Below are 14206 nucleotides of genomic sequence, written 5' to 3'. Positions count from 1 at the left end.
GCCTTTCCAAGCAAAGGGCCCAGGAGGCCAGGCCCTATAAAAGGTCGGGGTGGTGCCTCACCGGCTGGGGGCGAGTAAGTTCAGGTGAACAGTTAATCCGGAAAGCGCTGGGGCCAGGTCAGAGGCTGGGACTGGGGCCGGGGCTGGAGCCAAGGGAGCATTGGAAGGTAGCAGCAGTGCCCAGCATGCGCCGGGGGCTTCCTACCAAAGATGTACGTGGGTTATCTGCTCGAGAAGGATGCCAACATGTACCCCAACCCCGTCCGGCACCCGGGGCTCAACCTCAGCCCCCAGAGCTATGTGCCTTCTGCGCCTCCAACTCAGTACTCGGACTTTTCTGGCTACCAACATGTCCAGGGGATTAACAGCGACCCTCCCCATGGACTGGCTGGGGCAGCCTGGTCTTCACCCTACCCCCCAGCCAAGGATGACTGGACTACCTACGGGCCAGGTCCCACGGCTCCTACTGCCAGCCCGGCCCAGATCAGCTACAGTCCCGCAGACTTCGGTGCTATCCAGGCTCCCCCGGGCTCTGGCATAGGCCTCCTGCCATCCTCCCTGAGCACCCCAGGGGCACCACTTTCACCCAGCACGCAGAGGCGCACACCCTACGAGTGGATGCGGCGCAGTGGGTCAGCGGGCCACAGCAGCGGTAAGATGGCCCCTTTGCACCCTGTGCCTGCACCCCTTCCCACCATCCTCGGGGCTGGGTGACACCCAGAGCTGACTAGAGCTAAGAAGTAGTGATGGGTCAGACTCTGGAGGTCTGAAGTGAGAAGATTAGCAGAGTGGCGGGCTAGGGTGGCAAGGATTGCTATCCCCCATTTTACAGATGAGGAAACTGAGGCACTGAGAGGTTAAGTGTCTTAACCAAGGTCATCTACATAGTAAATAAGTGACAGAACCGGGATTAGAATCCATGTCTATAGTTTTCTATCCAGCTTTTTACCCCTTCTACCAGGCTGCCTCTTTTAAAAGATTATCACCAGGCACACCCTGCTCGTTTACCTACCTTCTCTGCCTTCAGATCTTAGGCTAAGTAAGCTCCTTGGGGGCCCCACTCTGGCTGCGTAGTTGCAATAAACTGTTGGTTCTGATCCCCACCTCCACCTTCACTCCTTAGCACCTGAACTTAGCAGCACCCAGCCCAGAAACAGGTGCTTTATAGAAAGTGGACCAGCAGCCACAAATGAGCCCTGGGCTTCTCTTAGCTGGTTCTGGCCATCTTCATGTCTTGGGGAGTTCAGTGGAATCTCATGTCTGTCTGCCAGGGATCGAAGCTTTCTCGGCCAACTAGGCCAAGACCCCTGCAAAATGTTAGGAGGAAGGGAGCCCAAGTTGGGCTGCAATCCCCCAACTCTCAATTATTTTACAGACCTCTCACTTACTTCGCCAACCCCCCTACACACACACACACACACACACACACACACACACACACACGTCTTATTTTCACCCACCTTCCTGAAGGCTTTTGCCTATATCTTGATCCTTTGACTCAGCCTCATGAAAGGAGACTTTGAAGGCAGAGCCCATCCTCTATTATTCATCTTTTTATTTTCTTCATTTGTTAAGTGGGGTCAGAAGTTTATTTGAATCCAGTTCAATCCCCTCTTTCCACTACATTTTGTCTCTCATCTTATTTGTGTACCTCTTTCCTTCCTGGAAAGCTGTGGCTGAAGGGTCCAAGGGCCTGGACCCGAAAGCCATTTTCCACTTGGGGAGTTGAGGGCCAGAGAGTTCATCCATGGGCCTTGGCACCAGATGGCACTTTCTAGTCTTCCCCCTAAACCCTCTCCTCCTCAGTGCCAGGGTGGGGTTCTGACCATTGTCTGAACTCTTGACCTCCCCGAGGGGAGGGAAAGCTGGTGGGAAAGTGGAAACCCAAGGGAAGCTGGTGGGCATCTCTCCTCTCCACCCCTAGGACTGCCTCTGATCCCCTTTCTTCAAAGGCTCAGGGATCGAAGAGGACAAAGACCAAGACTTTAATGAGGGAAAGGCAAGTGCCTTTCTAAGGGTTCCCCTTTGTCATGTAAACAGGGCACGCCTGGCCCATGGGGGGACTCCTGTTTGCGGGAAGGTGAGGGGGGCATCCCATTGTCCAGACCTTGTCCCTGACAAAAGCTGCCTGGATTTGGGGGCGGGGGAACATGGCCTGCCTGGGAGGCTTTGATGTAGCCCGCTACCTCTGGCTGCTCCCAAAGTTGTGGCAGCAGATTCTCCTCTACTTCCCTTTTCTCCCACCTAAGCCTCAGGGCAGGTGCTAGGTAGCAGCAGGGTGGGGGAAATTCCTTGGTGACTTAGGAGTCATGAAGGTCACTGCCTCTAAGCCCTACTACTACTCCTGGACATCTTCCACAAGCTTCTTTTGGCTATTCCACACCCAATACCAGGCCTTGATGAACAAATATGGTCCCTCCCTCCCTCCCTCCCCCCCTCCCCCTTCCCCAGCACCTTGACTCCTCATTCGGGGTCCTGGAGCACAAGAACAGTCCAGTTTCTTGGGGGAAGAGGGTCCTGTGCCCAGGCAGTCTCTCTCTCACTGTTCCCTCTCCTCCATTCCAATTTGGCTCTGCCAGAGCCCTCTGCAGGGGATTTCAGTCACTCCATCTTTTTGAGTGAATGTTAACTGGACCACCCTCACTCATTAGAATTTCTAAGAGACAGCTGGGGTAGGAGAAGGAAGGCTGGGGTTTGGAGGCACCAGTGGACCTGGGTTTGAAGCCAGTTCTGCTGCCTGATGTCTGAGTGATTTGGGGCAAGTTACTCAATCTTTCATGCTTCAGTTACCTCACCTAGAAAATAAAGAGGTTAGACTAGATTTCCAAAGTCCTTTGTAGCTCTAGGTCCTGTGACCCAGCTACCCAAATCCTGCCTTCAGCTTTCTTCCCAGGGCAGTAGAGTAGGAAGAGTATGGGACTAAGAATCAGGAGAGTAGGCTCCTTTCCTAATTCTGTCATTGACTTATTAACCTCCGTCTGCCTCGGTTTCCTCAACTGGAAAATGGGCACCTACCTCTCAAGGTTTCAGTGAGAATCAAATGAGATATTTGTAAAGTACTTAGCACAGTGCCTGAACATAGTAGGTGCTATGTAAATGCTAGCCATTATCATAATCATCATCATTGTTTATGTGACTTTGGGTCATTTCCCTTCTCTTGGCCATCTCTAACACGAGAGTGTTATACTAGGTAACCTCTAGCTGGAGAAGGTTTCTGAAATGTGGGATTTTAGTGAGGGAAGAGATATTTAAAATGGTCTCTTTCATTTTGTCCCCAGAAAGAGAAACTGAAGCACAAAGGAGGGAGGCTTGGAATAAAGCAGGTGTATCTGGTCCCTTCCAACTGTTTTGGATTCCTTTACTAAAGCTGAGGAAGTTGCCTATGAGATAGTAAACTTCAAAGAAAATCCTTGCTCAGGTTATCAAAGCGGGTGCTTTCTTTCTCTGCTGCCTCTAATCATGGGGGATGGGGGAGGCACTAGCAGGTCAGAGGGTACACAAGCAGATTATCTGAATAGTGCAACCTCCATGCCTTACTTTTTCCAGCTGTAAAGTGGGAAGAGGCAATACCATGTAGTGTATGCAGAGTCTTGGCCTCAGCAAGATCGGCATTCAAACATAGCCTTTGGCACAAACCAATGACATTTCTCAAACCTTCAACACTTCTCAGTGTTCAAGACTAAGCTCCTATCAGCATTGGTGGAGAGAGTTTCCATACATGGAATTCCTTATGCCAATGAAATCACAGTCCCAAACCAGAAGAAAAAAGAAAAGTAGGGAGAATTGTCCTCAGCTCTCAAGAGTATTAGAAGAGGGAAAAGTAAATGGGGACATTTGGGTAATAATAATTGGCATTTATATAGCAGCTTTAAGGCTGTTGTATATGTATATGTATGTGTATGTGTGTACAGATATATATGTATATATAATCCCTATATTTTCATATATATGAAATTTCATCCTCAAGACATAGCTATGAGGTAAATACTATTATTGTCCCCATTTTTTAGATGAGGAAACTGAGGTTCAGAGAAGTTAAGTGACTGCCTAAGATCATACAGATGGCAAGAAACAGAGCTGGGGTTTGAATCTAGGTCCTCTTGCCCTAAATACAGTTCTCTTTCCACTATCCCAGGCTTTCACTGAGCTGTAAAACAGAAATAATAATGCTTACAAACCTACTTTATAGAGCCCTTCACAGAGAAAAACCTTGTGAACTTTAGAACTCTGTAGCTGGAGTATCCAAAATATTTGGATAACTATTTCAGTATAATTGATTTCTTTTGTGATCCTATGTATTTTATGCATTTAAAAACATTATTCTGAGAAGGAATCCATAGGCTTTACCAGACTGCCAAAAGATTCTATAACACAAAAAAGTGTAATAGCAATGTGATAATTATTATTGTTATTGTTATTATTATTATTATTATTATTATTGAATGTGACACTTTGGGAGATGAAGAAAGGGGAGGGTGAACATATCTTGGGGACAAGGATCCCTTGCCCAGGTCCCTTTTGCCCTAAGAGACAACCTGCTGCCTGATCTGTCTAGTCAGGGTTCGATTCTTGGATGGAAGCTTAATGAACCTTAATGGGCCTTGAGTTTGGGGAATTTTCTTTGTCTAGGAGATTGGCAGCAGAAGGCCCAGCTGTCCCAGTTTCCCCATTCTGACATACCTGAGCACTTTTGCCATCCTTCCTATGTCCAGGCCATCCACCAGTTACATGGACCCCCATAGAAACTGGGTAAGTCAGGCCCTCTTCTTCCTCATCTGCAAAATGAGAAAGGATCATTAGATGGCCTTTAAGGTACCTTCCAGCTCACAACCCTACTCTCCTATGTCCTTTCAGTGAGAATTTCATGCCTTTCTCCGACCTACACACCTTTTCTCGGCTCCTGATCAGACATACCTAACTTCCCCATGGTGCCTAATACTACCAAGCTTGTGGAACGTTAAAACACTTTCTTTATTGTAAGCAAGAAATCAGCATAAATTAGTTCATACAGGGGCAGCTAGGTGGTGCAGGGGGTAGAGCAGCAGCCCTGGAGTCAGGAGGACCTGAGTTTGAATTCAGCCTGTGTGACACTGGACAAGTCACTTAACCCCCATTGACTCCAAAAAAAAAAAAAAACCAATGTGTACAGCTTTAGTCAGCTCAGTATGATTAGTCGATTCATTTAACTGAAACACAGAAAGAAAATTGTTCTCAGAGATCAGGAAGACCTGAGTTCAAGTCCTTCTGATGTAAACCTGTTGTGAGGCCCTGAACAAAGCATTAACCTATTGGTGCCCCAAGCAGGTCTCTTAGACGGTGGCGTGAAACCCAAAGTGAAATGGATCCCTGTAGGCCCATATTGACTTAGAAAACCACAAATTAACATGATCTGTCTTGTGTTACATTCTTATTTATTTTGTTAGAAAATTTGCCAATTACATTTCAGCCTGGTTCTGGTCTTACTCGGGCATTGAGTTTGATACTTCTGTCTTAGACCATAAGTTACAAACAAGCTGCAAATCTACAGCTGTGGGCACAGTTTCCACCCTAGGAATTTCTACACAGTAAAATAATAGGTCTACTCTACCCCCCAATCCCACACCCATGGCAGCCAGGTGGTACAATGGATAGCGTACTGGGCCTGGAGTCAGGAAGACTCTGAGTTCAAATATGGACTCAGACACTTATTAGCTGTGTGACCCTAGGCAAGTCACTTAACCCTGTTTGCCTCAGTTTCCTCATCTGTAAAAAGGGCTGGAGAAGGAAATGCGAACCATTCCAGTATCTTTGCCAAGAAAACTCCAAATGGGGTCACAGAGAGTCAGATACAACTGAAACAACTTAACAATACAAATACATTGTTGTGTCAGGCACCATGCTTAAGAAATGTTTACTGAATGAGCTTAGGGCAAGATAGTATATCTGGGCTCTAACACATGTGTATGTCTTTAAAATGAGGATTTTTTTTTTAATGAGAGGGTTAAACTAGGTGATCTCTAAGGTTCTTTCCAGCTCTAAATCCTATGACCTGCCTACTTCTGAGGTGTGAGAACCAAGTGTGATAATTGATGAAAATCACTTCAAGAAGTTAAAAAGAAAATGCACCTTTGATTGCATTAATAGAACAGTCTAATCTCCAGTCACTGAAGGTCCTACTGCTTTCCTCTAGTCAAACCCCCTCTAGAGGATTTTTACCTATTTCTAAGTGCCCCCATTTTACGAGGGACATTAATAAGCTGGAATGAGTCCAGATGAGGATTACCAGCATGGCGAAGCATCTGGAAAGCTCTGTATCATTCAAAGAATAGGCAGAGGAATTGACCATGTCTTCATGTCACAATCAACAAGCATTTATTAAGTACCTATTATGTGCTCGACATCAAACTAGGATCACAGGTCTAGAGTTAGAAGGTACCCCAGAAACCATTTGACCCAGTCTTCCCCATTTTACTGAGCCAACTGAGACCCAGGGAGGTTAAACAATTTGTCCAAGGTCATAGAGGTAGTTAAGCCAGATTAGAACACAGCTCCTCTCATTCCATGGCCAGTGCTGTTCTCCTGAACCAGGCTGCCTCCTCCCTGGCCCAATGCCCCTAGAATAAGCTGAGACATAGAATTGGTCACTCTGCCCTGGGGCATTTGGTCTTCCTCTGAAGACTCTGATATGATCAGCATTCTCCCAGGGGTTAATCCTGCCTCCCACTCCTTTCATGTCTCTCTTGGGCATCTGGTGGTGCCTTTTGGCTCCCATGGAGTAGGATCAGGACTGGAGGAGGCCGAGGGGAAGAGGGCATTTCCAAAAAGAGGAAGTATGGGCGACTAAAAATCATCCAACGGGACTGAGGAGAGTTTTGGGGGAGGCCTAGGGCAGCTCGGGTCACGACAGCCCCAACACGAGTCTCTGCAGAGACACGCCATAAGTACCAGCAGCCCCTGAGAGGTGTACTCACTCCATTAGTGATCCCCTCGGTCTGCTGATGAGTACCCACCTTGTACGGATCATATGGTCACAGAAGTGGAGAACTAGAACCTGAAAGAAGCTTAGAGGTCATCAGATCCAACCCTGTCATTTTATAGGTGAGGAAACTAAGGCCCTGGGAAATGAAATTATTTGCCCAGGGCACAGAGCTAGGAAGTGTCTGAGACAGGATTTGAACTTGGGTCTTACTGACTCCAAGTCCAGAGCCTTATCCGCTCAACCCTAGGTCTTGCCTGTGCTGTTATCCGCCACAGCTATACTTACTGAGTGCTAGCCCCAGCGATGCCTCCAAAGTGTGGAGAAGAATTAGCCCGTCCAGAATCATGGACTCTCAGAGCCCAAAGGGAGCTCAGAGGTCATTCAGGCCAACCTACTTACTGCCCAACACAGGAAATCCCTCCAGGCATCCCTGACAGCCTCTGCTTAGAACTGTAGGAACTTGAAACTGGGAAGGGACTTCAGGAACCATCTGGTCCAGTCTATAACCGAGCAGAGACTGATCCCCTCTGGAACATTTCCAGGTCAGTGTATTGGAAGACCTCCAGTGATACAGGATTTACCACTTCCTGAGACTGGCCATTTCCACTTTCAGACAGCTTAAGCAGTTAGGAGGTTTTTCCTCAGGTTAAGTTGAAATCTGACTCTTTATACCTTCTCCCCATTAGACCTACTTCTGCCCTCTGAGGCCTAACAGAATAAGGCTCTTCCTCTTCCTTCAGACATCCTTTTAGATATTTGAAGACATCAATCTTGTCCATCAGCCTCTCCCCCCATTCCATTCCCCAGCCAAATCTTTTCTCTAAATCTCGTAAGGATTTAGCCAATCCTTACATATGGAGTTAAGTCCTCTCACCATCCTGGTTGTCTTCCTCTGAATGTGCTCTAACTTGTCAACGTCCTTCCTAAACTGTCACCCTGAGAACTGAATACAGTACTGCATATATAATCGGACCAGACCTGCATGCAGCAGGCCAATAACTGGCCTCTCTCTGCACCCCAGACTTTTATTAATTCAGCCTAACATAGCATTAGCTTCCTTGGCTGCCCATCTCACTCTTGACTCACATTAGGCTAATAATTCCAGTGATGGGGAAATCACTATTTCCCAAAGGAATACCGTCTATAGTCTGATAGCTTCGATTGTTAGAAACGTCTTTATTATATTCAGCAGAAATTCTTCCTGGGGCCAAACAGAGCAAATCAAATACTTCATAGGCAGCTCAATGAAGTACGGTGGAGAGGGTATACTTGGAATCAAGAGGCCTTGAGCTTAGAACCTGCCTCAGACACTGGGCAAATCACTTAATTGCTCTCAGCCTCAATTTCTTCATCTGTAAAATGGGGATAATAATAGCAACTACCTTGGTGTTGTGCAGGTCAAACAAGGTAAAATATGTAAAATGCTTTGTAAATCTTAAAGCACTATATAAATGCTAACTTTCTTCTTTTCCATCATCATCTTCTTCTCTTCCTCCTCCTCCTCCTCCTTCTTTTTTGTCATTGTCTTCTTCTTCTTCTTCTTCTTCCTCTTCTTCTTCATCTTCATCTTCATCTTCTCCATCTTCTTCCTCCTTATTTATGGCCCACCTAAATCTTCTTCAGGGCAAGCTACATGGTGCAGTGGGTAAAGTGCTGGACCTGGAGTCAGGATCACTCATCTTCCTGAGTTCTAATCCAGACTCAGACATTTACTAACTGTGGGACCCTGGGCAAGTCACTTAACACTGTTTGCCTCAGTTTCCTTATCTCTAAAAATAGCTGGAGAAGAAATGACAAACCACTCCAGTGTCTTTGCCAAGAAAACCCCAAATGGAGTTACGAAGAGTTGGATGCAACTGGAAAAAACGACTGAACAACAAACATCTTCTCCAGTCTAATGTGGGACTCTTTCCCCAGCCCCATTCCCAATTCCCCTGGAGTCCATCCATATATTCTTTTCCCTTTCATCACTTATCCTCTTTCACCAACTCCTCTGTTCCACAGAAACCTAGAGGGTGGATGTCTAAGGCTCACACTGGTACTTGAGAGAGAGATGAGGGCAGAGGAGAGGAGAAACTACAATGTGGGGAGATGTTGTCTAACTTCTTCTTAGAAAAACTTCACCACTCCCCAGGGGCCTCAGTCCTGTGTTTCTTTGTCAAATCTTAAGTCAACCATACTCTCTCTCGATTGGTTAATTAGTATAGTACTAGCTTTTCTAGGACTGTGTGAAGTTGGCCAAGTCTCAGGTCCTTTTCCTTTCTGGGTCTCATCTTCTTTATTTGTACAATGAGAGAATTGGATTAAATAATCTTTAAGGTTCTTTCTACCTCCATGTTTGGTGCTTTCAAATACCCCTCAAGATGAAAACTGGGGTCTTCTTGTGCCAGATCATAGCCCAGCTGTCCACAAGGCCCAAGTAGTCAACTCTTGCAAAAAGGCCAGCAGTCCAGTAATACTCTTGATCTCCTGGAAGCCTGAATCATGCACTCAGCCCCAGCCTCCACATTTGTCTTCAGGCCTCATCTCTCCCAATTCCAATCCATCCTCCACATAGATGCTAAAATGATTTCCTAAAGCCCAGTCTGCGCATGTCACTCCCCTACTCAACAAACCTGAGTGATTCCCTATTAACTCACATATCTTACCTTCCTAATTATACACATCATTCCCCTTCATGAACTCTGGGGTCTCCTCCACCCGGCCTGACTTTTCCTCACTTGTAGCATCACATTTCCCATCTCATTGTCTTTGCACTGACTGTCCCTTTTGCCTGAAATGCATTTCCTCCTTCCCCTGCCTCTGAGATTCCCTGGTTTGCTTCCAAACTCAGCTCAAGAGCCACTCTCTATATGATGCCTTTCCTAATCCTCCTAGCTTCCCCTGCTAAATTTGCATACATCTATTTTGTATGTTTATATATGTATATAGTATCTTCCCCAACAGAAGGTAAGTTCTGTGAGGCTAGGATTGCTTCATGTTCATTTTTGTATCCCTAGTGATTAGTATACTATCTGGCACATAGTAGGGTGCTTAATAAATATTTGTTGATTGACTGACTTGGGATTCTAAGCTAGTGTTACCTTTTAGTGCTAAGCCTTTGGTAGCTTCATGAGGATTGGAGTGTGGGGAGGGGTTGGGGATGGGGAGAGCAGACAAACAGAAAAACGTCTATGATTCTTTTCAGTAAAGATTGCATTTTGCATTATGCCTCCTGCAGTGGAGATAGACTATTCTAAGTCATCCGTATTTCCTCACCTTGTGACAATATATTCAACACATTTTTTAGAAGGCTGGCCAGGGTTAAAGTGTGTGGAGGAATGGTCTCAGTCTAGTTAAAGTTAGGTCTTAATCTGGGGCATGAGTTAAGAGTTTGAACCTGTGTCTGGGGGCTAGGGCTTGGTCTGCGGCCAGGACAAGGGCTCAAGCTAAGTTCAGGCTTAGGACTCAATTTGTGACCCAGCAGACAGTGGCCAGTGGTTGGGGCTCACTTTGAGACAAATGTACTCTCTGTGGCCAAGCTTAGATCTCAGCGTACAGCCAGTATTAGGGAGTCTCTCTGGCTAGGTTTAGGGACTCAGTCTTCATAATAGGATTAGTTTCAGGACTAAGGTGTTCTCTACCTTTTTTCACTGGGGCTGGGCAGAATGCTCTTCCATGAGAAGGTGGGGAAGATGTTCCTGCATGAATGTGAGGGTTTTGTCTCCTCCCTAACTGTGATTATGGCAGATTCCAGCCTGGACGGACCTCTGCTCACCTTTTTTTCCCTTGGCTCCATGCCTCCCTAGGTAAGACTCGAACAAAGGACAAGTACCGGGTAGTATACACAGACCACCAGCGCCTGGAACTGGAAAAGGAGTTCCACTACAGCCGATATATCACCATCCGGAGGAAAGCTGAACTTGCTGTCAGCCTGGGGCTCACGGAGAGGCAGGTTTGTTCCCCACAGGACACCACAGTTGCCATAGTGTTTGTCCAGAAGAGAGGAAGGGGCTCAACTCCCTACACAGGAAGGATGAGGTCATAGAAAGAGGCCTAGAGTTGGAGCTCCAGAGAACATGGGTTCAAATCCCAGCTTTGCTACTTATTACCTAGATGACTTTGGGATAAATAGTTTCCTCTCTCTGGTCCTCAGTTTCCTCATCTGTAAAATAAGGGGAGAAGCGGTGAAGAGCTAGAAGAGATCTAAGGTTGATTCTAGCCCTAAATCCTTTGATCTTATGAAAGAGCCTGATCAGGGTAAGCCTGTAGGGGGAGGAGACCAGAGAGGATGGCCACTTGGCCATGGTCACATGGCACCTTAGGAGCAGAGAGAGATGCTACTCTCCTGCCCACTCCCCCAGACAGATGCCTCTGCTTGCCTTCCCTCCTCCATCGCTTTGAACTCTCTTCCTCCTCCTCCTTCTCCTCCCCTTCCTCTTTCTCCTCCTTTCATCCTTCTCCTCCTCTTCCTCTCCTCCTCCTTCTTCTTGTTCTTTTTTTTTCTCTCTCTCTCATCTTCTAATAGGCATCTTTAGAAGAATGGTCAAAAACTGGTAAAGGGCAAAAAAAGGAGGAGAAATTTCCACCATCAAAGGGTCCTTGAGATTTCAGGGAGGGACTGCACTAGACTTGTAGGCAGATCTGAGTTTATGCTCAAGAACTTTAGTTATGTGACCATGGGCAAGTTATTTTACCTATTCTGAGTCCCAGTTTCCGTATCTGTAAAATGGGAATCATAATATACACGGCTGTGTGAGGAAAGCAATTGTATATCATGGAGTACTATAGAAATAGATCATAGACTTCGAGCTGGACCCAGGCCACCCCCCTCTTTTTATAGATGAGGAAATAGAGGTCCAGAAAGATAGGGCCTTGAGAAAGGACACAGGCTCAGATGAAAGAGCTCGGATCTAGCCCAGGTCTCTTTTGATTCAAAATCCCAGACTCTTTCCATGCCCCGTACGGCCTCCCAGTGTGAGCTCTCTGACCTCTGACCCTTTCCCTGTTCTCTGTAAGGTCAGCCTCACCTCAAATTCATTTGCTCATGCCATGTGTTTCTCCCTCCCCTGCTGCCTCCCACCCCTCCTCCCTCATCCGTCGCTTCCCTCATCCATCTGTCCCTCCCTGGCAGGTGAAGATTTGGTTCCAGAACCGTCGGGCAAAGGAACGGAAGGCAAATAAGAAAAAAATGCAGCAGCAGCAGCAACAGCAGCAGCAGCAACAAAGTCAGCCAAGCAGCACCACGGGCACCACGCCAACTCCGGGCTTGGGCCCCCTGCCTCCCAACACTCCCATGGGAAGTTTGTGCACCAGCACCACAGGCCTGTTGGCCTCCTCACCATTGACTATCAAAGAGGAATACCTGCCCTAGGAATCACCCCTGGGCCCGAGCCCCCCAAGCCTGGGAGAGACGGGCAGCCAAGCCAGCCTGGGCCGGGTCACAGCAGCAAACTGGGGCACGGTGTGGGAGTTAGGGGTGCAGCAGAGGGCTCCTGGGTCAACCGCATGAAAGGGGAAGAGGGCTGGCTTTCTGTATCAACTGTGAAGTGGAATGACTCCTGCCCTAGGAACCAGGAGGGTCTGGACTCTAGTCCTAATGCTGAACTGACCTCCTGAGGGACCTTAGGCAAGTCACCTTCCCCTCTTTGTGGGACTTGGTTTTCTATCTGTAAAGTGGGGAGGGGGGTTGGATTAGATGGTTTCTGAAGCCCCTTCCAATCCTTAACATTTTATAGTTCTGTAGAATCCAAAAAGGATGAGAGGAAGAGAGATGATCCTTCCATTGCCCCAGGGCATGTTCTTGCCTTCTGATACCCTGCATCTTAGAGGGCAAAGGGACCCACTCAGTCGGACATCACAATTGGACATCAACTGGGGGAATCTGGGTCCTAGAAGCCCCAGGGAGGGCTCAAGTGGAAAAACAAAAAGGATCGATAGAGGAACTTTAGGGGGCAAGTCAGAGGCTAGCAAAGGGGAAAGGTTGGGGAGGACCAATTCCCATCAGCAAAGGCTCCCTGAGCCTCTCCTCTAGAAGAGAACTAGAACCTCAGACATACAGAGAACCAGAAGCAGGGAGATGGAAGAAATGGCCTCTTGTGGTTCCTTCCAGTTGGAGGTACCACACCATTCCAAATAGATTATATTCTACCTTTCTCCAGAAACTTCCCCCTTCTTCTTGGGCCTTCTTCATACCTTTGCCTGGAGAGGAGTCCTACAATCTGGAGAAAACATTTGTGTTATTCTTTCGCACTGCCCAGCCCTCACATTTCCCTAAACAGTTCCTTTTTCTTTCTCCATTCCTGCCTGTTTCAGGATAAATACATTATATAAAGCCTGTGCATGCATGTCTGTGCAAGGGAGGGAGAGGGAGATTGGGCCTCCCAGCTCCTCCCATTGTTCCTAGGCCTCAGTGTCCCTGGACAGTAAAACAATCTTGCTTCCCCCTAGGAGGGAGTTGGAAAAGAACTCTCTTTGGTCCCCTCCAAACCTCTGGTCTCAACCCTCAGAAGGAACAATCAACACTTCTTCATCCCATCAGGGTTTGGAAGAAAGTAAACAAGTAAAGAAGACCTGAGAATATACCAAGGCCCACCCTATCCAGAAACACTGCCCAAGTGAAGGGGGAAATACCAACCTTGCTGTTGCTCCCTGGTGCCCAGTAGATTCAGCTTCCTCCCAGGGTTGGGTGGGTTGGAAGCCAAGACTTCTAGGAGCTCATGACCTATCAGGAGGTGGGATAGACTGCCAGGCATGTCTTGTATATAAAATGATGCCTTTGGAGGATGCAGTTTGAATGCTAAATGTTTTTCAAACCTACAAGAGAAGTATGAGCCTTTCAGTTCCTTCTAAAGTAGGAGCTTTGGTGCAGGTATCTGGGCAGAGCTAAAGGGAGAGGTTTCCTGGGACCCTAAGGCAATTTTCTCATGATGGTTTTATAGAGCCTTGAGAAGTGAGGATGATCTTTCCCATTTTACAGATGTGCAATCTGAGACTCAGGGAGGTCAAGTCACTTACTCAAGATCACAGCATAAATGTTTATAAATATTAAACTGAGACAACTACATTCACTCATTTTCAAAGTTAGCCTTTCTTTTATTCTATTCATTCCTTCATTTTCATTAGTCTCTCCCTCCTCTGCTTGGGAACTGGAAGGATTTGAGCAGAGGATGGATTTAACAGGCACATAGGGTGCTGTAGAGGGGATCCTTCTACCATAAAGATTTTTCCTGTAGAGGGGGTTTAGAGGAAAGATTGCCTGACCTGCAG

General features: G+C 47.0%; 1 protein-coding gene across 1 annotated transcript; it reads left to right on the top strand.

Moving 5' to 3' along the window:
• The first annotated feature begins 210 nt into the window (after positions 1-210).
• Positions 211-12311, top strand: CDX1 (caudal type homeobox 1). Its single transcript, XM_027841700.1, has 3 exons — positions 211-652; positions 10747-10892; positions 12072-12311. The coding sequence occupies exons 1-3, from the start codon at positions 211-213 to the stop codon at positions 12309-12311; spliced, it is 828 nt and encodes a 275-aa protein (XP_027697501.1).
• Positions 12312-14206: the final 1895 nt, after the last annotated feature.

The sequence above is a fragment of the Vombatus ursinus genome, unplaced genomic scaffold, assembly GCF_900497805.2.
Source record: "Vombatus ursinus unplaced genomic scaffold, bare-nosed wombat genome assembly UNPS02014863.1, whole genome shotgun sequence".
NCBI classification, from domain to species: domain Eukaryota; kingdom Metazoa; phylum Chordata; class Mammalia; order Diprotodontia; family Vombatidae; genus Vombatus; species Vombatus ursinus.
The sequence above is the reverse complement of the archived record's forward strand: the minus strand, read 5'-3'. Positions and strand labels throughout refer to the sequence as shown.

Bases quoted from the DNA above. Each gene is read 5' to 3' on its own strand.
- CDX1 (XM_027841700.1), top strand. From the start codon at position 211: ATGTACGTGGGTTATCTGCTCGAGAAGGATGCCAACATGTACCCCAAC. The intron at 653-10,746 runs GTAAGATGGCCC...ATGCCTCCCTAG, and splicing joins GTCAGCGGGCCACAGCAGCG to GTAAGACTCGAACAAAGGAC. The intron at 10,893-12,071 runs GTTTGTTCCCCA...CCTCCCTGGCAG, and splicing joins TGGGGCTCACGGAGAGGCAG to GTGAAGATTTGGTTCCAGAA.